This window comes from Protopterus annectens, chromosome 12.part0 (genome assembly GCF_019279795.1).
Source record: "Protopterus annectens isolate FY-2018-M chromosome 12.part0, PAN1.0, whole genome shotgun sequence".
NCBI classification, from domain to species: domain Eukaryota; kingdom Metazoa; phylum Chordata; order Ceratodontiformes; family Protopteridae; genus Protopterus; species Protopterus annectens.
The window spans coordinates 958,350,019-958,373,278 of NC_056746.1; the positions used below are offsets into that span (position 1 = coordinate 958,350,019).

Sequence of the window (23,260 nt, forward strand, 5' to 3'; positions counted from 1 at the left end):
ATCTACTGCGGTAATTCTTCCTAGTGGAAGCCTTATGAGACGTCACCAGAATAGTTTTTACTGAAGATGAAAGACCAGGAGTCCTGGCAATCAAGGGAACTGGAGCAACCAAGCCGTCAGCTTGAGGCTGTCCAGGTTGGGCAGACAAGTGCCCGAGGGATGAGAAATGAGATCTGGGCAGGGATCCAGAACCCAAGGAGGAGCTAGAACATGAGACCAGAGGAAGGGGAACCACACTTGAGGCCAGAATGGGGCAATGAGGATCACTTTGCACCCCAGTTGTTAAGCTTTCTGAAGATACTTTGGAATGAGTGGTAATGGGGGATAAGCATACAGTAACCTGGGAGGCCAAGCATGGACTAGAATGTCTCTGGGGGAATCCCCTGGTGAGGGAATCAGACCGAAGAACTCGTTGCACTTTGCGTTGGAAGGAGATGCGAAGAGATTGCAGCAAGGCTGACCCCATGCAAGGAAGATCTCCTCCGCTATCGACCGTTTCAGAGACCACTCATATGGCATTAGAATAGCCCGACTCAATCTGTCCGCTAAAATGTTGGAGCATCCCAGGATGTGCGTTGCAATCAGAAACTGACTGGTGGAGATCGCCCACTCCCACACTCTCATGACCTCGCGACACAGAGGGTAAGATCTGGTTCCTCCCTGTTTGTTGATGTACTAGACAACAGACATGTTGTCTGACTGAATTGCAATAGTCCCCAGAGTAAGAACAGAGTGGAAGGCTTGCAATGCTAAAAGCACTGCTCTCATCTCCAGAACACTGATGTGCAATCTGATCTTGTTCTGGGACCATGTGCCTTGGACCGTCCTCCCCAGATAATGCCTCCCCACTCGAACTGGAAGGCATCCATGTTCACTGTGGCTTGGGCTGTGGGTGAAACAAATGAGTGTCCCACTACGATCTCTGGGGACTGGAGCCACCAGAGGAGTGATGCCCTGCAAGCTTTGCTGATTTGAAATGGATATTCCATAGGGAGATCTAGCCAGGACCACAGTACGGCTAGAGTCCATTGAAGAACACGCATGTGAAGATGCGCATGGGGGAGGATAGAGATTGCTGCAGCCATAGAGCCCAGGGCTCTGAAAATGTCGCCTGCCTTCGGTAACCTGGGGCCAAGAACTATTGATATATGAGCCTGTAGACTCCGGATCCTGTCTGGATTTAGAAAGACTTTCAGTCAAAGGGTGTCCAGCCATGCCCTGATAAAGTCCAAGATTTGCACCAGGTCCAAGAGGGACTTGGAAACATTGATAGTGATCCCTAGCCAGTTTGCAAGATGAAGGAAGGAGTCTCTGGCTTGGAAAAGAAGATGCTTGGTGGAAACAGCGTGGAGCCAATCGACTAGGTAAGGGAAGACCTGAATTCCATGAAGCCTCAGGTGAGCCGCTATGACTGCCATTACCTTAGTAAACACACTGGGGGCTGTGGTGAGACTGAAGGGTAGGGCTCTGAACTGGAAATGATTGGCTTCCAGCCAGAAGCGAAGGAATCTCCTGGAGCTTCTGTGAATCTTGATGTGGTAGTAAGCGTCCTGGAGGTCTATCGAGCACATCCAGTCGCATTCGCGAAGATAATGTAGAATGGACTGCAGGGTGACCAACCGGAATTTCTGTTTGGCGACAGCCAGGTTTAAGGTTGACAGGTCCAAAATGGGCCTGAGGTCCCCCGTCTTTTTTAGCACTAAAAAGAACCTGGAGTAAACGCCTGATCCAGACTGATCGGGGGGGGGGGTGCGGTTTGATGGCTCGTTTGTGAAGCAGTTTGGAAATCTCTAGTGATGCTATCTCCCTTTGAGCAGGAGGGACATTTGGGAGGTGCTTTGGTTGGATGGGAGGGGTAACAAACGGGAAGGTGTAGCCTCTGGATATTATTTGAAGCACCCAATGATGTGCAGTCATGGACTCCCAAGCCATTGGGTGCAATGATAATCTTCTCCCGACTACTTCCAGAGTAGGACAGTCAGGCAACCCCTCAGGGCTGCTGTGTGGGCCTGTCCGAGAAGTGCTCCCTAGACCCAATGTTCCTCGGACCCCCCTCTGCCTCTGGGGCGGTGTCTGTCCTGTCCCCCTCTGCCTCTAGGGGACGAGTTGTCCTGAGAGTCCCAGGAAAACTGTGATTTCTGGAACCACATCTTCTTTTGCCTCTATGATTCCTAGAAAAGGATCTTTGAGGACTAGAGAAGTGGATTCTGATGGCAGACAAAGTCTTCCCATCTTTTTCACTCTGGACAAGGGTGTCACGTACAGTCTTCCCAAAAAGAGAAGAACCATTGAAGGGAGCATTTGTGAAAGACACCTTGAAGGAGTCCACAAATTAACACAGTCTAAGCCAAGCATGTCGCCTCATAGCCATGCGAGTCCCAGACACCTTAGCTGCTCCTTCCATAGCATGGGAAAGGAGGTGCATAGACGTGTTTGATACTGACTTCAGAGTAGGCATTTTTGTGGAAAACAGACACTTGTCCTCCGGTGACAAAGACTCTGAGGGCGACTCAGCTAACTCCGTGACAAGGTCTCACTGCAGTCGTATAATGTGTGCCAAATAGTTCAGTGCTCAGATGGAAAACATTGCTGAAGAATATGCATGCTTCCCAAATTGATCTACCGCCCTGGACTCCTTGTCTGGAGGGTGGACCGAGGAAATTTCCTGACCCAGTTCCCTCTTGGTGGCTACTGCAGCCACCATAGCATCCACGGGGGATCCGTTATACCAGGCCTGGCTGTCCAAGGGTGGAGAGAGGATCTTGTCTGTGCATTTAGGTATCGGCTCTATGATGTCAGGCTCCTTCCATGCCCGCGTGGTGACAAGATCCACCAAGAGATCCGCCGGCGGGGACACTCAGGATGTAGATGGGCTCATGCCAAAAGCCTCCAGGAACACTGATTCATCCGTAGAAGGTTTTGGGGCCGACCAACCTCCCCTCTGCCAGTGGGGGATCTCCATGATGTCTCAGAAGGAGACATCCTTGGGAGGTTGACCTGAGGGAACCTTCTCCTTCATCTGACTCTGTCTCTTCTGTCAAGGACTCAGGGGGAGTACAGGTGCCTCCTTTTACACTTGTGCTTACGAGGACCCTTTTCAGTGGGACTCTCTGAAGAGGGCTCGTGTGCCTCGGGGGGTTCCTCCAGGGGAACCGCCTTGGGCTACTCTAGCACGGGCTGTTCCTGGGACAAGCTGAAGGGAGTCATAACCGAATCTGAGGGAGTCTGGGTGGAATCAAAGGAAATAGGCTGGGGTCTTCATCCTTGGAAGAGAACCCTCTCCACCACGTCAAATGCCAATGGGGAGCACACTTCCTTAGCACCTAATAAAGAGAAAGCTCTCCCCGGGTCCGCCATGAGAATCGGGGCCAAGGCTGGGGTAGCCGGTGCTCCAAAGGAATGGCTTGGATCTGACAAAGTTGGGGCCGAAGACACCTCCATCCCTTCAGGTCCGACTCCCCATCCTCGGCCCCAAGAGCTGCTCAGATCTGAATTGGGCAGATCCAAGGAACTCAAGGTAATCACCAGAGTCGAGGTTGGAGAAACCGTTAGCACCGAACCCCCAGCTCCAAAGATCCTCGGATCCATAAACCCCGAAACTGCAGGCCGGATCAAAGAAGGAGAATCGGATGAAAGAAGGGCATGGAGGTCCCCCCTCCAGAGGGAGAGGGGCCTGGCAAGACTCCCATATGGATTTGGGTCCAAATAAATCTCCTCATCATACTGTCCATATCTAATTCAGAGAGACTTCAAGTCGAGTGCGAGGAAGCGACTGACTCGGATCTAGCTGGATGCTGCGAAGATCTGGATGAAGGGCTCAGCTCCGAAGGCTCCATTGGCTCCGGGGAGAATCTTGGGGAGTGGAGCCGAGGAGACACAGGTCTCAACACCTTGGAAGGTGGGCTAAGGAAGGACTCCTGACCTGGAGACTGTTTACGGGGCCTATCCCCCTTCTTTTCTCTGTCTCTATCCTTTTTCCTGTCTTTTCCTCAGGCCTCCCCTTTAACAGGTCTAGCGGGAGGATGAGTCCCAGCCTGAGGGGGGGGGGTTGGGCAGTTGTTGCGGAAGCCATGGTTGAGGCTGATGAATCCAGCGTGGAAGCAGGGAGAAGGCCTTTAGCCACCAATTTGGCCTTCCTCTCCTTCAAGGCCCTAGGGTTAAAACCGGCGCACACACTGCACTGGACTGACAAATGGGGGGCGTCCAGGCAAACAACACACAGAGTGTGACCATCCACTGGTGAAAGCTTATGGCCACACTCTCTGCATTTCTTAAATGTAGGTTTAGGTTGATCAGCCATCTTACACACACACAGCCACACCTACCAAACTCTACACACTATGAGCACGCACACCTATGGGGAAGGGAGAGCCTACATTAAACTACTTCACTAAACTAAACTTTTTTTTTTTTTTTTTTTTTTACTGACGAACAACATTTGGGGGAGGAAAGGGAACTAACTGAGAACAAGCTCTCACTACACACAAACTAAAGACCAAAAAGGCACTTATTATAACTCTAATGCTCAGAGCTACGGAGTCCACGATGCTGCTGCACGAAACGGCAAATGAGATCAGGGGAAGGTAGGAGATGGTGATGGGTTATGGGTAAGGGGGAGGAGCTTGGAGCTCAGAGCAGATGCTTGAAAAGTTGCCAGCTTGGATCCGATATGGATCCGAATACCCACAGGTTGCAGATAAAATGAAGTTAACTACTTCAGATCTAACTTTAACAATTTTAGAGTAAACAATACAGGTAAGATGAGCCCTCTAACTAAAATGGGCTAGGACAGGTGTTAGATAGAAACCAGACTAGGGAAAAAAGGGCTAACAGAAAAGCAATGGCCAACAGCAGATTAAATCATCAGAAACAAAGCGGAATTAATGAATTAGCATCAAACTAGTTATATAAAGCAATAATAATCCAGAATAATTAGAAATTAGTAATTCTCAACAATAGTTATTGCAATAAAGGAGTATATTTAGCCAGAGCCAGTAGAAAGCACCTGACCTTGTTTAGTGGCAAATGAGATCTAGGGAGCTTTCCTAGTGTATGCTGGGATAGAGTTTAGCCACGAGCTAGTGGAAGACCTTGAGCTTGTATATAAGGCCGAGTCGGATCCGAGGATTGGATGTGAACCCATCTTAGTAAGAATGAAGGTGAGACAGGACAACAACACATCATATATTAAATGGGTAAGCTCATTGAAAACAGGAGATAGTCCCTTTCCAGAGGTAACCTGGAAGCAACTGGTTAAGTAACTTGCTCACAGTCACTCAAAGCAAACAAAGACTGTGGGAATCACACCCATGACTACTTCAAAGTCTAGGTCCAGCAATACATTGTCTTATACCTCTGAACAAAGTTTTCCAGTCATGTGGACTCAGATGATTAAAAGGATTTCAATTGGCCATAACTGGATACTACCTCTGACTCCATTTCTGAGACAAGTGGATCTCAATGGAGCCTTCCTGTCTGTCAAAGATCAAGACTCAATGTGAGGATATTAGATATTGTTATCTGTGCTAGCATGACTGGCTGATGTTTTGTAAATAACTGTAAATTACCCTGTGTTACATATGCCAACATGACTAATTAGAAGTTATGTACCTACCATAACGTTCCATGTTAGTTGTCTTCTCTCGCCTTCTTTCTTGCTGGATGGGTTCGGAGCCGATCCTCGGCTCCGACTCGGCACTTGCTAAGCTCGAGAGTCACTTTTACCAGCTCGAGGCAGCCCCATATCCCATGATGCAAGGCAGTAATTACCCAGATCTCGTTTGGTATCTAGAGGAAAAACTGCCTATAAAATCTTTCCTCTAAGGAAAGAGAAACAACTAACCTAAAAAGGCTGTAAGGGAAACCAGGTAATCAAGGACAAGAACTATCTGGTGTCCAAGGAAGAAAAATCTTCCAGAGAAAAAAGGGGAGATCAAGGTCTGTCCAGGCTAGGGGGACAGGAGGGAGGGACGCAAGAAAGAAGGCGAGAGAAAACAACTAACATGGAACGTTATGGTAGGTACATAACGTCTAAATGTTAAGTTGTCAATCTCGCCTTCATTCTTGCTGGATGGGACCGCGTCCCTAGCACCTGTATCCTGGGTGGCTCAATGGAACAGACTCTTGAGAACAGTGGAACCAAAGCTTGCCCTGTCCCTGGAGGCCAAATCCAATTTGTAATGAGAAACGAAGGTATGAGGAGTGGCCCAAGTGGCCGCTGCACAAATTGTATCTAAGGGCAGCCTAGCCTGAAAGGCTGTGGAAGTGGCTAGACCTCTTGTGGAATGAGCTTTAGGTTTTGAGTTCAGCTGTTTGCCCCTAAGCTGATAAATGTCAGAAATGGTGGAAGATAGCCATCTGGATAAGGTCACTTTAGAAACAGGGAGGCCTTTTTTATTTTCAGCATAAGAAAGGAAGAGCTGATCGGACTTCCTAAATTGCTTTGTTCTGTCCAAATAATATCTGAGTTGGCGATGAACATCTAGATAATGCAATTTTTGTTCCGCCCTGTTAGAATAATTTGGAAAAAATACAGGGAGATCAATGGATTGGTTTAGATTTGTCTTAGAAGCAACCTTGGGCAAAAAGGATGGATTGGTTCTCAAGGATACTCTGTCTTTGTGGAAGACCAAATAAGGTGGACGAACACAGAGGGCATGAAGTTCAGACACTCTTCTAGCCAAGGTAATAGCGACTAGAAAAAGAGTCTTCCAAGAAAGAAACTTTAATGAACATGAAGCAGCCAGTTCGAAAGGGGGAAGTATCAAGGATGTCAGCACTAAATTTAGGTCCCACTGTGGTGGAGGTTCTCTAACAGGGGGTTTAAGAAGGAACACTCCTTTGAGAAAGGCTTTACAAAGTTTGTGGGACATAATGTTGTGGTCTGCAAACCCGACATGGAAATTCGAGATTGCAGCCAACTGAACTTTGACTGTGGAAGACGAAGAACCTGAGTGAAAAATTTCCGCTAGGAAATCCAAGACCAACTGAATAGGGGCAGTAAAGGGGTCTATGTTTTTAGATTTTGCCCAGCAGGAGAAGTGTTTCCACTTGCTAGTGTAAATTCTCCTGGTAGAGGACTTAAGAGAAGCTACTATGATATCTCTAACGGGGTTAGAGATCAAAGGAAGCCTGGCTAAGGAAGGAAGAGGAGCAACCAAGGTGTGAGGTTGAGGGAAGGAACGGACCGGTGCAGTTGACCCGACTGGTGGGTCAGAAGATCTGGAACTGGGTCCAGATGCCAAGGCTGCACCAAAAGATGGCGATGAAGGAACGGGAACCAAATTTGTCGGGGCCAGTAAGAGGCAATGAGAATCATTTTGGCTCTCAAGACGGTAGCTTTCTGGAGTACTTGTGGTATCAAAGGAAAGGGAGGAAAGGCATAAAGGAGTCCCCGAGGCCAATCTTGGGTAAGAGCGTCTCTGGGGGGATGGCCCGGAAGTGGGAAGAGAGAGAAGAAGTCTGGGCATTTGCTGTTTTGGGGTGTAGCAAAAAGATCGCAGCATGGGTGGCCCCACTTCTGAAAAATCTCCTCCACAATGGATTGCTTGAGAGACCACTCGTGAGGCATGAGAATAGCTCTGCTCAATCTGTCCGCTATTATGTTGGTTTTCCCGGGGATATGCGTTGCTACCAGAAACCGATGAGAGGAGATTGCCCATTGCCAAAGTCTGAGAGCTTCTCGACATAAGGGATAGGACTTGGTTCCGCCCTGCTTGTTGATGTACCACACAACGGACATGTTGTCCGTGTGAACTGCAATAGTCCCTAAAGGAAGAAAGTCGTGGAGGGCTTGCAATGTTAAAAGCACTGCTCTCATCTCTAGGACATTTATGTGCAGGTGGTATTCGAAAGGTTGCCACATGCCATGAACCATCCTGCTCTGATAATGCACCCCCCACCCGATCAGGGAGGCATCCGAAGTGACCGTGGCTACCAGGGCCGGAGGAACAAATGGTCTGCCCTGATGAACTAGAGGAGAGGAAATCCACCAGGATAGATGGTTCTTGTAGGTTTGTGTCACCAGAATCTTGTGACGCATGGGAAGCTGCTGGAAGGACCATTGGGTGAACAACATCCACTGTAGGAGGCGCATGTAAAAGCGGGCCAGAGGAAGTAATGTGATTGCAGCTGCCATGAGGCCCAACACTTTCAGGACCAACCTGGCTTGTACCCTTTTGCTGGATAAGATGATCCGAACGTGGTTTTGGATATCTAGGATTCTTTGACTTGTTAGGTTTGCTGACATCCGAGTAGTGTCTAGATTTGCGCCTATAAAGGTAATAGATTGGCAGGGCGACAAGGAAGACTTTTTGAAGTTGACTGAAATTCCTAAGTTACCGCAGAGACGTAGAGTGTAATCTGCGGCTTGGAGAAGTTGATGCCTGGTGGTGGCTGAGAGGAGCCAGTCGTCGAGATATGGAAACACCTGGAATCCTTGACGTCTCAGGTGAGCCGTGACCACTGCCATGCATTTGGTGAACACTCTGTGGGCTGTAGTGAGGCCAAAGGGCAGGGCTCTGAATTGAAAATGACTGGTCCCCAGCCGAAAGCGGAGAAAACTTCTGGAGCGTCTGTGAATCTTTATATGATAGTACGCATCCTGAAGGTCTATGGAGCACATCCAGTTGTCTTTGCCCAGAAAGGGCAAAATCGATTGAAGTGTGACCATCCGAAATCTTGTCTTTTTGACAGACTTGTTGAGCCTGCTGAGGTCTAATATTGGTCTCCAGTCTTCCGTCTTTTTGGGGACCAAAAAGAACCTTGAGTAGATTCCGGACTCTAAATGATCTTTTGGTACTGGCTGGATGGCTCTTTTCTTTAGAAGCTTTGACACCTCTAATCTTGCAATTTCCCTTAGACCGGGTGGTACGTCTGGAAGGGAACCTTTTGAGGGAAGGGCTTTCCTCGAAAGGAATCTTGTAACCCTCGGATATGATCGACTGTACCCATTTGTCTTGAGAGAGGGAAAGCCAGGCTTCTGGGTACAGCGACAATCTTCCCCCGACTGCCTCCAAGGGTGGGCAGTCGGGCAACACCTCAGGGATGCTCGAAGGGCTTGTCAGAGAGAGGCTCTCTGGAGCCCTGGTTCTGCGGACCCCCTCTGCCCCTAAGGCGGCGTCTGTTATTATTACCCCCTCTGCCTCTGGGGGTAAACTGACCACGTGCATCAGGCGTGACTCCTTGTGATTTCCAGAACCACATTTTCCCTCCCTTCTGACCTTTGGGGTAATGTCTAGAAGGAGTGGAGAAATGGACTCCTACGGCAGAAAGAGTCCTGCCGTCCTGCTCACACCTGGTCAAAGTGTCCTTCACCTGAGGGCCAAACAACGTTGTCCCATCAAAGGGAGAGTTTGTGAAGGATGCCTTAAAGGGGTCTGCAAAATTACAGAGCCGCATCCAGGACTGGCGTCTGAGGGCCACTCCTGTGCCTGCAGCTCTACTCGCCCCATCGGCTGCATAAGAAATAAGCCACATGGAGGAGTTGGTTATGGAATTTAGGATTCCCAGGTGAGAGGCAATCTTTTCTTGAGCCCCTGCTGCTGACGGATCCTGTACTACTTCACCTAGTTCTTTGAGGATGTCTCTCTGAAGTCTGGTGAAGTGACACAAATAATTCAGTGAACGCATAGCAAAGGTCGCTGAGGAAAACATTCGCTTGCCATACCTGTCCATAGTCCTAGACTCCTTGTTAGGAGGATGGACTGGCACGGAAGGATCTGCAAGTTCCTTCTTGGTGGCGGCCGCCACCACCATGGCATCAACCGGGACACCCTTAGTAAGAAACTGCTTTTCAGCGGGGGCCGTGATAAACTTTGAAGGTCTCCTGGGGACTGGTTCCACCGAATCAGGAGATGCCCATGCCTTTCGAGCTATGACTTCCATAAGGGGGTCGAAAGGCGGAGATACCCAGGAGGTGGAGGGTCGAGATCCAAAAGCCTCCAGGTATACCGATTCATCCTCGGAGGGATTAATGGAGGGCCAGTTCCCCCTCTGTTTCAGGAGTTCAAGGATGTCTGAAAAGGAGAGATCCTCAGAGGGAGATCTTGGGGACCCCTCCGACTCATCTAAATCGGTATCTGATGTTATAGACTCAGGGGAGTCTAAATGCTTCCTCTTGCAGGTCCTCTTACGCGGGGGTTCATCTGAAGGATCAGGAGAAACCTCGGAAGAGGAAGTCCTTCCCAATGGGGAAACCTGGGGCGATGGATCCCTGGGTCCAGGAGCAAGAGAGTGAGAAGAGGCATCTACAGGCACCGTAGAGGGAGGAGCTAAAGAAACCGACTGCTGGCTAAGCTCTGGGGCTAGCACACTCCTCATCACCTCGAAGGCTCCCCCTCCAGGGAGGGCCAAGAGATCCCACTCCGAAGAAAAAGGGATCCCTGGTCCCACCGAAAGGGAAGGCTTTGAAGCAGATGTCAGGGCCAAGCTCACCAAGGCCGAAGCTCCGAGAGGGAGAACGGGGTCGGACAAGGGTCCGATGCCACTTGCCCCCTCGGAACCGACCAGGGAAGCCCGACACCCGGATCCCTCCAAGGAAGGTCTCAAGGAGGAGATAGGAGTCGAGGACAACGGAGCCGAAAGGTGTGGCATCGGCTCTGAAGCAGCAACAGTCACGGTACCAATAATCTCCAGCTCTGAACTCTGTAGGAGAGTCGAAGGAGGAATTTCAGGGGGATGTAGAATAGCTGACGTCTGATGAGACGGGCTATGGAGCACCTGGGCTAGTGCCTGTGACTTTAATAGCCTACTTACCACTCTCTCTAAGTCGTAGTCTAAGAGCCTGGAAGACCTTGATGATTGGCTCCGATGGCTCCGCTCCGAAAGCAAGGGAGAGGCTGGAGCCAAGTGTATAGATTCCAAAGAAGGAGATCTAGACCTCTTCTTGGACGGAGCCATCGGAGCCGAAGAACGTTCGGCTCCGAGAGGAGACAAAGATATCTCAGCTCCAGCCGGAGCCGAGACATGCTTCGACGCTAGGGTGTCGGCTCCAGACGGTGCCGACAAAGGTGCCGAAGCCAGGGTATCGGCGACGATCGGCGCCGGCACAGAAGCTTCCAACAAGGAAGGATCGGCTCCAGACGGAGCCGATGTCGACTCCGGCAGAGTCGGAACCAAGACCACAGACTTGGACACCGAAGCCTGGGTCTTGGGAGGCTTAGAGGGCTTCCCGGAGCCGACCTTAGCCGGGGAGCTCTCTGTTTTAAGAAGACCCCTGAGGATCAACTTATTTCTACGTTCCTGCAGGACTCTCTGGCTGAAAGAATGACATATAGCACAGGAGTCCTGCAGGTGTAGGGGTCCCAGGCAATAAATATGAAGTGTGACCGTCTGTCAGAGACATCTTCTGACAGCACGAGTCACACTTCTTGAAACCTGAGACCCTAGTATCTTTGGACATGTCTCGGTCCTAAAACACTCACACACACCAATCAGTCCAACAAGACACTAACAACTGAAAAATTATTAATAACTAACAATTTAGTTATTAAATTACAGTGACACAACACACACACACACACCTGAGGGAAATCCTGACAGGAACTGTGAGGGTGGGAAAGGCCTAAGGCCCGAAAAAATAAAACTAAGGGAAAAGGGGTATGGAGCTAAGTGAAAAGGTACACTGAAGGCTATGAAGACTAAAGGATTAAAATTTAGGGTTTTGAGACACCTAAAACCTGACAAATAGCAAGAAAAATATCACTTACCAGGAGCTGGTAAAAAGGATGACCTCATTAGCGAAGCGGCAAACGAGATCTGGGTAATTACCGCCTTGCATCATGGGATATGGGCTGCCTCCAGCTGGTAAAAGTGACTGTCGAGCTTAGCAAGTGCCGAGTCGGAGCCGAGGATCGGCTCCGAACCCATCCAGCAAGAATGAAGGCGAGATTGACAACTTAACATCTATAATTTTTGAAATAAGTTTATGTCTTTTGATTATCACTCTGATTTATGCGAGATGTTTGAATGTCAAACTGTTCTTCTGGCCAACCAAATGTACAGTTTTTAAAGAGAATTCTGAATGTATGTTATGCCAGAGTCAGCTGACTTAGATGTGAAGTCACTGTGTGCCAGAGCTGGGAGAATAGAATCTTCACCGTGGCTGTTTACTTTCCAAAGTCTGATATGAGAGAGTAGAATTCTCAGAGCAGCTTCCTGTTACTTAAAAAAAAAATCTGCTATAAAAGCACCTTCTGAGTCAGTTCAGTTTCTGTTTCCAGAGCTGTTCAGCAGTAGTAGTCCAGTTGTTTCCAGAGTAGTTGTTCCAGTCACTAAGGACAAACAACAGCCTGGAGTGAAGGACATAATTCCACATCTTGTCTTGCAGAAGTAAGAGCGTAATCTTGCCTTGCTGAGTTATTTAGATTAGATAGGAGCAGTTACTCTTCAGATTGCCAGTTGGGAGGGTGGCCTAATGGTTAAGATGTTTGATTTACAAACACAAGGTGCAGGGTTTGAGTCTCACAAGGGATAATTGGCTAGGCTTAAAATGGCTCACAAGGTCAGTTAGTTTAGTATTAATCTATGAACCTAATCTATGAACCTATGAACTACAGCTAGTTAGTTAGAGGTTTTCTAAAATCAACATGAAAACTATCCTACAGTGCTGTTTTTATATTTCCTGTGTGGGGAAACTCTGTTGTTTATTGGAATCAGTTATTCAGTATTTGCATGTTTTAAATCCTTTTATTTATTATTAAATATTTTACTACCTCTCATTGTGGCGGTTATTTAGTGACTACTTTTACTAACTTGAGAGTGTTTATGCTTATTGTGATAACACCAGAGCCTCTCTGAAAAGCCTTACTGCTTGGGTTACATGCTACTATTTGTATCAATATCTATTTTACCCACTATAACTGAACACCCCTTTTGAAGGGTATTGTGGTATCTGACTGGTAGCAGCCATTACCTTGTAATTTGGGCAAAGGAATACAGCAGATAAATCTGTGCTAGTCTTTCCTAAGAGTGTGTGTATGTGTGAATAACAGACATTTAAGAATGAGTGTGTCAGATACCTAGAAATGGAATACAGTGCTCTGCAGTAGTTAGTACAGAGACTCATTTGGGGACCTGGAGTGAAGTATATAGTCCAATCCCAGGTTTGGAACCTATTTCCGTTGTACTCTTAGGGAAAACTGTGTATTTCTATCCCTCCTTTTAGTGACACCCCTTACCAGGGAGAGTGGTGAGGACTGAGACTCCTTAGTTACTGCCCCAGGGTAAAGAGGGCTCATCACACTCATGTTCTCGCAAATGTTTTTGATTTTCTGTCAATGACAAATTCTGTGTTAGGTCAGCCAAAGACATGATTAGCTCAACAAACTTTAGTCTACTTAAAAAAAGCATCAAAGAAGGGCTCTTCCACAACACCACCTGAGATGTCTGAACCCAGTGTGGATCCTCTTCTGCAGATTCCAACAAAAACAGGATCCAAGGGGCCTGTTATCCACCCCAAACTCACATATTTTGATTTTTGATGATGATGTGAAGAGATAGGGAAAGGGAAATCAAGATGGTTTCCATCTGATCTACTAGGTTCTGGGACCATTATATCCATAGTGAAACAGAGGAATCACAAAATAAATAAATAAGTAAATAAATACATACATAAGACGGGAAGCCTCAATGCACCGGTTCAAAGAGCTGCCTTTTGGTGAATTTAAGAGAATTGCCTGAAACACCTCAGAAGAAAGTTGTGGGGCTAAATCTTTGCTGGAGGCAAAAGAGAGATGATTATAAGGGGGCTATAAGGAAGAAGGTTTGTATTAGGCCCTGGTGAAAGTACTTGGAGAGAGGATTTTACCTAAGGGTATTGTGTCTAAAAGAAGGGATGTTGGTAGAGTTAGTGTTGGTAATAAGAGGGATTTATACTTTTACTCCAGGTATTCCATGTTTTCGGAGGTAGTGAAAAAGGCAGATTTGGACTTGTGGTACATTGTGAGTAGGGATGAGATAGTGGGATATTTGTTCCCCAGATTTGTAAAATTTTCTTATGGGAGATATGCGAATCTAAAGGAATTGTTAAATATGGCCTTAACCAATGTCCCACAAGAGTTTGTTAGTACATTTGCTTGTGGACATTGTAAAGTATGTCCTAGAATTAGAAACATTTCAGGCATTAGTATAAATTGGTGGAAATTAATTTGTAAAGGAAAGATTTAAATGTAGTTCATGTGGGGTGGTGTATATTGTGGGGTTTATTTGTAGCAGCATTAAGTGGTATATTGGACAAACAGAGAGCTGTAAAAGTGAGAATAATGGAGCATTTGGGGGGGCATTCGCAATAAAAATATGAAAAGTCCAATTGGCGAACATTTAAATAATATACATGCTGATAAAGATGATTCTTTCTTTTTCAGTGTGTTTTGCACGGAGGGGAGGATTTTAGTAAAAAATTGAATGAGTTGGAAAGTAAATTCATTCTAAATTTCATAACTTTACATCCCATGGGCCTCAATCTTGAGGTTAACTTGCTAGATTAATTGGTGAATTATTATGTTGATGTTTTTAGAAAATAGTTTCATGAAAGTTTCATCATTGTGACATTTTTTTTTGAATGTACATTTTTTGCATGTGTAAATATTTATGCATATTTAACAGCATTTGTATATTAAATGTGTTAAGGTTGTTGGGCACTTTAAAATATAATTTGATAAGGTTAATTGGATTTAATTAGGTAGGGGTTCACCTGTATATAAAGAAGCTGTTTTTATGATTAAGTATCCTCTGAAGGCGAAAGGCCGAGGTACCAGTGGGTGGCTGTATTTAATAAAGTTCATTGAACTGGTGAATTGAGGCTTCTGTCATATTTCTGTTTTTTTTTTTTTTTTACCATTATATACATCACAGAAAGTTTGCGCACACAGAGGGGTTCATCATTGCCTCATTTTTCTTCTACAGCAATCAATTTGCTGATGAAGACTGCACCAATGAATCAATGAGAGCCATCTACAGGATTCTGAAGGAATGAAGATGACATTCCTTCTCAGTGAATTCAAGAGTGATGTTCTTTTTCTTGTGTCACTGGAGATCACATGGTGATGATCACTATGACTCCTCTCTAGAATGCTTTTTTATCTCATTGAGGAATGAGGAAGAAGATAATCTCTTATACACAGCATTTGTCTGGCAGTATGTATTAGTAGCATCTTTTAATAAAGCAAATAAGGAGCAAGCCTAGTTTAAGCAGTCAAACACCAGGAAAGGCATACGAATAACATGTTTTTTTGAAGTGCCGTATTTTGCCCCACATACATATTTGGAATAAGGTTTCTATCATATCAACAATATATTTTGTAAACTAAACAAACAAACAAATAAATAAATATACTAAATCAACAAAGCAATTCATGGATAAAGTTAAGAAATGAAAACAGAGATTAATCTTTGAAAAACACATTTTTTTTTCTGGAAAAAAATCAAATGATAAAATTAATGACTGAGGAAAGTTAGGAAATTAGCCAAGCTCCAACCCAAGATGAGATAGAAAGGTTCACAGGCAAATACTAGGCTTTCATTCTGCAGACTATTTTAAATTTAGTTAATAACCAGATGTCAAAATAATATCCTGAACTTAGTATTTCTGAGGCCCCTCTCTCAGGAGTGGAGAAAATGCCCCTTCTTTTATTGATGATTTCTTAACATTATCAATGGGAAGGAAAAAAATTAAGAAAGAAGGGTGGATTTTGAGGGAACTGCTAATAAGTATTGGACAAGAGCTCCTTTTACAGATTACATGCTTTCCTGCATGAGAGCTTTCCAAAAAAGTACATCTCAATGAGGAAGTCTTATAGTGTAAGCAGTTAGTATATCTTCTACAGTTGTTATAATTTTTGCTAAAGAAATATACTGCATCACTTTGCTTACTTGAATATACTGTATCACTTTACTTACTTTCTCCATTATGTCTTTCTTAACAGGATTAGCAACAGTGGGTGACAATTGCTTGTCTGTACTAATATCAGCAAAGTTGTCTCCATCACTATCCTTTGCCATGTCAAGATCAAGGTCTTCATCACCGTTCCCATTTAGAACCAATCTATTCATCTTTAGAGGTGAGAGAGCAGGCTGCAGATCAATACATAGAAATGATCACTTTAAAGAAACATGCAACTGATAAATCGCACAAGACCTTATCACTTTAAAACTGAAATCAGATACACTCATAAGACAAAACGCCTTTTTCATAAACATCTTAGGTGTACTCATCATCCTTTAGCCTACCATTATTTATCCTTTTTAATGGGGATGTAAGTATACCCTGTTCTAATTTCCTCTCTGCCCAATGGCTCAAGAATGAAAGTTATGTACTTACCATAATGACATATCTGTGTTGTCTGTTTTCATTGTTTCTCAACAGATGGGGGTATGAATCCAACTTTTGCCATTCTACACTTTTGATCCAAAGCTCAGATTCTTCTCCTTACCCATACTCTCTTCCTACCCCTGAAATTATTTCAGATCACGTTTGCCCAGTTACTTATAATTATAATGGACCAAGGACCTTCTCCTCATAGACGAGAACTCATAAATGTAATATGTAGTTCAAATTCTGCTCTGAAGCTTGAACACCATACAAACAGACCCAGGACAAAGCAGTTTGGCCATACCAAAAACCAATAAATAACAACACTAACAAGAAAGAAAAGGAGAAGGAGGGCTAGAAGTTGAGTAAGGACAGAAGCAAACAACATATATCTATAATTATGGTAAGTACATAACTTTCGCATCTGAGTCTGTCTCTTCCGTCTGTTCCTTAATGGATGGGGCAGAGTTCCTTGCTAAGGAAACCCTTGGGAGGTCTCATGGAAGGATATTCCAAAGGACAGCTGAACCAAAAGTAGCCCTATCTCTGGAGTGCAAATCCAATTTATAATGAAAAATAAAGGTAGATACATTGGACCAAGTTGCTGCAGTGCAAATATTATCAATGGAAGCTCTAGAAAAGGAGGAGGTAGAGGTAGCCACAGATCTAGCTGAATGAGGCTTGATGGGTTTGGGTAAAGTCAAACCGCCCTCTCTGACCACATATGAGAAGCAATCAGATAACCTAGAGAGAGTCACTTTACAGACTCCCTGCTCTAGTTTGGCTACTGAGAAAGAGACAAAAGACTGATCAGAATTTCTAATCTTCTTTGTACGGTGAAGGTAAGAATGGAGATGAAAATGCACATCCAACAAGTGCAGCATATACTCCCCTTTGTTTGAAAATTAGGGAAGAAGACTGGAAGTTTGAAAGATTTAGAGAAGTCTTAGTAGCTACCTTTGGTAGAAAGGATATGTTATTTCACAAGGACGCTCTACCCTTGTGAAAGATCAGGTAATCAGGTTTGCAATAAAGGGCCTGCAGTTACAATATTCACCAAGCCTGAAGTAACTGCTACCAAAAATAACATCTTCCAAGCCAGAAATTTGAGGCCCACCTTGGTTGCAAGTTCAAAGGGAGGTCTAGTTGTAACAGAATGGTGATGTCCTTAGAAGAAGTAGGATCACTTAGGGGAGATCTGAGAAGGAAAGTATCCCTGAGAAAGACCTTGGATAGTTTAAGGGAAGCAACACAGGATTGTTTTTTCCAATATGGAAATTTGAAATGGCAGCTAACTGGACTTTTACAGTAGAATATCTGGCACCATTGTAAAAAAGAGAAGCCAGAAAATCTAAAACAGTTGGAAAGGGAGCCAAAACAGGATCTAGATTCCTATGGTAGGCCCAAAAGGAAAACCTTTTCCATTTGCTTTTGTAAATCTTTCAGGTAGATGTTTTTTTGGGATAAAGTAAGAATGTGGATTACTTTGGAGGAAAGCCTGGGCTAATTTGTAATTGGCAAAACTAAACAAATTATTTGAGGGTTTGAATGCCTGGGCGAGGCATGCCGGATGGATGAGAGAGACGATCTGGATTGGAATTCAGCACCCAGTTAGAGTCTATAGAATGAGGACACAGGAAGGAAAAATGCACCTGTTGAGGCCAGAAAAGAACAATGAGGATGACCATGACCCTCTCCTTCAAGGTTTTCTCTACGAATTTTGTGATTATGGGGGTAGGATGATATCACTCCTAGAGGGAGGGAGTCCTGGAAGGGCTGCAAAGCTGGGAGGACTGCCCCCACCTATGAAAACTAGTCTTGGAAGGGGACCATATGTCTTGGACAGTCCCTCCCATGTAGAACCCAAGCTGGGGAGGCATCTGTTGTGACCATGGCCTTGAGAGTAGGAAGAGCAAAGAAGTCACCTAGGGGGACCTTCTGGGACTCAAGTCACTATGTGCATTCTACAAGTGTTTGTTAGATGGACTTGAAAATTCATAGGTTGATGTCTGATGGACCATTCTGGTGAAAGTGTCTACTGAAGAACTCTCATGTGATATTTGGTCAGAGGGACCATGGTATTGAAAGCAGCTGTGCAGATCCTAGGAGGTGAAGACTCAATCTCGTTGGTGGCATCTGGCAGGAAAGGACTTATAATGTCTGCTTGTGGGGGGTGACCAATCTGTTCTGTGTAAGTATTACAATCTGTCCTTGTATCCATGTGAGCACCTATACATTCTGTCATCTGAACAGGGAGAAACTTAGACTTGTCCAAGCTCACTGTTATATGTAGTTGCGAGCAAAGGTGGAGCAAAAAGTCCCTGGCATGGACAATAAGATTCCTGGAGGTGCCAGAGATGAGACAGTCATCCAAAAACAGGAACACCTGGAGCTCTTGCAGTCTAAGATGAGCTGTGACCACTTTCATACACTTGGTGAACACTTGGGGAGCTATAGGGCAGGACCCTGAAATGGAAATGACTAGCTCCCAGTGACTCCCAGCCAGAAGTAGTAAAACCATCTGGATTGCCTGTCCATAATTATGCTGTAGTGCGCATCCTGAATGTTTATCAAGCACACCCAGTCATCCTTTCTCAAGAATGGGAGAAAAGACTATACCATGACTATCCGGAACTTCATCTGTCCAACATATTGATTGAGATGGTTAAGGTCCAAAATTGGCCTGAGGCCCCAGTTATTTTTTGGCACCAAAAAGAATCTTGGGTAAGTTCTGGATCTGTGTTCATTTGTTGAAACGTCCTGGATGACTCACTTGTGTAGCTTCTTTTTTTATTTATAGAGCTGATGATGCTTTTCTTAGGGAGGGTGGAACACTGGGGAGCTTTTCTGTTGGCAGAGTATGAAAAAGAAAAGGAATTGAATAGCCTCTAATTATGACCTTCTGCAACTACTTGTCTTGGATGATGGATGTACAGATCTTGGGATGCAGAGGTAAGCCCCCCCACCCCCAATTGCCTCCATTGTACACCAGTCAGGCAACTATTCAGGAGCGCTGATAAGATCTCTCTCAGAATGGCACCTGGAAACCTTGATTTTTGTGGGCTGCCTGTTCTGCAGAGGCATTGTCCACCATCAGAATTCCCCACTCTATCCCAGGGGGGTCTATTTTCAGAAATTGCAGGAGAGAACCCTTAAGACCACAGCATTTTCCCTCCCTTCTGGTTCCTACAGAAGAGCCTCTGGAGTGGGATAGAGAACCATACTCCTACGGCAGAAAGAGTCTTCCCATCTTGCTGACTTCTGGAGTGTGTGTCCTTGACTGTGAGCCCTAACAGTGTTGAACCATTATAGTGGGCCCTGACAAAGGGCATCTTGAAGTGTTCCATAATGTCACACAAAACCATTCAAGCATGTCTCCTTACAGTTATCCAGTGCATGCAGCTCTCAAAGAGCCCTCTGTCATGTACGAAGTAAGGTGCATCAACTCATTAGAAAGGGATTGGCGGGTGGCCAACTGCAAGCCCAATGTTTTCCTGTTCTCTGCAGAGATGAAACTGGACAGAGATTTGGAGAGCTCCTTTGTCAAATCCCTCTGGAATCATGTTACATGTGCCAGGTAGTTCAGTGCATTCATTGTAAAAGTTATTGAAATCTGTCCAACACCCTGGACTTTCTATTAGGAGGGATAGACAGAAGACCTTTCTTCAGCAAGCTCCTTTTTGGTGTTGGACCAACCACCATGGAATCCGTGGTGGGATTCTTGCTCCAATATGAACGGTCTTTGGGTGACACTAAGAACTTATCTGGCTTGCTGGGAATTAGTTCAGCCATGTCTTTCTCCTTCCATGCCTGCTTTGAGATAAGTTCAACAATCTCATAAGCAGGAGGGACCACCCAAGAAGTAGCTGGGCCAGACCTGAAGGCCTCAAGAAACACTGATCTCTCCTATGAAGGGGCTTTGGAGGACCACACACTTTTGGTTTTCAAAAGTTCTAAAAAACTTAAATGAACAAGACGTCCTCAAGGAGGGATCTGGGGGACCCCTCCCCCACACTGAAAATCAGTGTCTTCTGTTAATGACTCCTGATTGGAGTCAACATGTGTTCTCTTACATGCATGCTTCCAAGAAACCTCTACCATGGGATATTCTGGGGAGGACTCAGAAAAGGAGTGGGAATCCTGAATACAGACTGTCTTGAGGCTTGACAGGGCCAGATGGCATGAGCAGGATCAGGACCCAAGGATAGTCTATGGGGGAATGGACAGAGCTGAGCGAAGAAGAGAAGTCCTCTCATCCAACATGGAGAGTTCACTCTCAACAGCCTTGAATGCCAAAGCTGAGGGTGAACCCCCTGAAATCAACCTTGATGGAGTCAAAAGCAGCCAGTCCAGGAAAATTCCAGAATTCTACTTGACCAGGCTCCAAGGCCATGTTGGAGCTGAGCTGTCTTGTTCCAAGGCTGTGACGGGTAGGGACAGCTTAAAAAATTCTGAGTTGACCCCCCCCCCCCACATTCAAAGCTGATGCTTTGGCCACAAAGTCTTTCAGGATCTGATCCACTCAGAGCCAACTGGGTCAGAGATGGCTAGGTTTTTGGATCTGACATGGACAAGCCCAGAGTAGCACAAGGATCTATAGTCCTCAAACCCAGAAGATGGATTGAGACAAGAGCAACAATGGAGTGAGGGGAAAGACCTAAGCTCACTGGTCCAGCAGTGGCCACAGCCAGGAGACCCCCCCCCCAGCTGAGGTAATTTCAGAGACAGATAGTAATTATGGGTAAGGGGTGGTGCCTGAGCTTTGGATGTAAAGTCTGGAGTGGCCAAAATGGGGTCCAAGGTCAGATCCAAAGACCTATCCATTAAGGAATGGATGGAAGAAACAACATCAGATCAGTCTTTTTAGGATAATGGCAAAGATATAAAACTCACATATTTAAATATCTGAAGTACAGCTAGACATAAACTGACTTTGAAAGCTGCCCTCTTATATATCAGCTGTACACATGCAGAACTAGCCTGCCTTCTTGGCACAAGGGATGGATTCCCAACTGCATCCCAGATGTCCAGGGTTCAACTAGAGGCACTGGTACTGGAGAAGCCAGGCATGGAGGAGGAGAATGAGTGAAGGGGTGGCCTGCTCATCTCTCCAAGGGGGGCGGGAGGGACTGTGAGCATTCAGGGGCACACTAGGAATTGTTAACTTGTATCATATTATTTTTTAAAGCAATACTGAGTATGGTCAAAATGCTGGGGGGGGGATTAAACTGCTGCTGATACAAAATAACGCCATGATATTATGCCCCAGAAACAATAATTGCTATGTTTTACTTCCAAAAGAAATATCTAACTAGGAGGATGACACCCTAAACAGTAACCAGACTCAGAAAAGGATTCCTGGGTATAAAACGACCACCACAACATGCACTTCAAAATCATCTGAAGTGCATCAGAACCGGAAATGGATGTAAAATTAAGCAATTAAAATTAAAGTAGTAACCTTTCAGAAATCACTGAAAATATTTTTATATCAGTACCGTAGGATGTCTCTGGTTCAGACTTCATGCATAATAAAAGTTTGGAGACAAAAACATGATACAGTGCCCTTGAGTCAACTGATGGAGTCCTGGCCTCACAGAAAATTCAGGAAGCTGAGTTCCAGACAGTTTCCTTTTGGTCTGTTTCCATAGAAAAAGTCTTACGATAAAGCAAAATATCTTGGTCTTGGCATTAAGGATGAAAATGTAACCACTTAATGTTTACAAACTCCCTACCACTTTTGCCTAATGAATACTTAAGTTATAGAAAACTGTGTTTGCTCTACCACTTTAACACTCTATAAAAGTCAATTCCAGTGAAACTGATACAGTGATCAAGCATACCACTGTTTAGTACTAAGCACTTTCACAATATCAGTAAAGTATAGTGGTATATATTACCACATATGCCATTGTTCTAGGTTAGATATGAGCTGGGAAAAACATTTTGAAAATTCAGACAACTGAACAGTTTCTATCATCCAAGAAATGGAAACATAAAATGAAAAGGTTTTAACCTACAGATATTACGCAGATGACATGTCCCCTGCTGGTAGTCACAGCACTAAAGTACAAAAGTGTTAAGAAAGAGATGGGTGGAATAAATTAAGACATAGTTGAGAATATAGGAAGAACTTGCAGGTAACTGGGTTACATGAGATGGGTGATGGAAGTGCAATAACTTCTGTAACAATTTTTATCACAAATTTATATGACACAACACCATTTTTTTAGTTATAGAATTGAACATTTTCACTAGTTCTGTGGTGCAGAAAACACAAAGTCTTGTCTGCAGAACAGATGGTGGAATTTAATTATGAATTGGGCACTGGATGAAACAACCTAAGATAAATGGGAGTGAATGATCAATAATAAGCTTGTCCATCCTGTAGTGATGCAGATGATACTGATTGATGAGACTGGGTAGAGACTTGCAGTAAGGAAAGAGCTATCGATGGGTACACAGTCCAACTAAACATCATGCAGTGTTAAAGCTGGCATTCAGTGAGGAGAAGCCTGAAAATATCTGAGCCCAGCACTGTAGACTTTACTTCCAAAGACAGCCCATAGCTCTTGAAGGCAAGGGAGTTAGAAAAGAAAACATCTGACTTCCCAAGATAGCTAAGCAGTCTTTCTGACAGCCATCTATTGCTTCCTCTGCCACCTGATAATATAAGGGCTCCATGAAGGCAACTCATTGATGAACAGTGGAAACCATCCTCCCAATGAGGATGTGGGATGTTCCAGATGGCAGGATAGGAACAAAAGGGCCAACTGGTAATAAATGAAGAGGGTGCTGATGGTCGGCAGTTCAAGAGAAGAAAAGTTCAGCAAAAAGCCTTGAAAATCTTCCATTTTTGTCTTACAAAATGTTATTCTATTTTATTTTAAAGGTGTTTACTGGGGTGGTGCACTGATGACAAGTGACCAGTTTTGGTCACAGCCTGGGAAT

General features: G+C 45.0%; 1 protein-coding gene across 1 annotated transcript in view; it reads right to left on the reverse strand.

Moving 5' to 3' along the window:
* SYCP2 (synaptonemal complex protein 2) overlaps positions 1 to 23,260 on the reverse strand; it is a 2,578,701-nt gene that overhangs the window by 1,405,959 nt on the left and 1,149,482 nt on the right. The window contains exon 8 of the mRNA XM_044088976.1: positions 15,898 to 16,071. Coding sequence (XP_043944911.1) covers positions 15,898 to 16,071 — 174 coding nt within the window. The remainder of the gene's footprint in view (positions 1 to 15,897; positions 16,072 to 23,260) is intronic.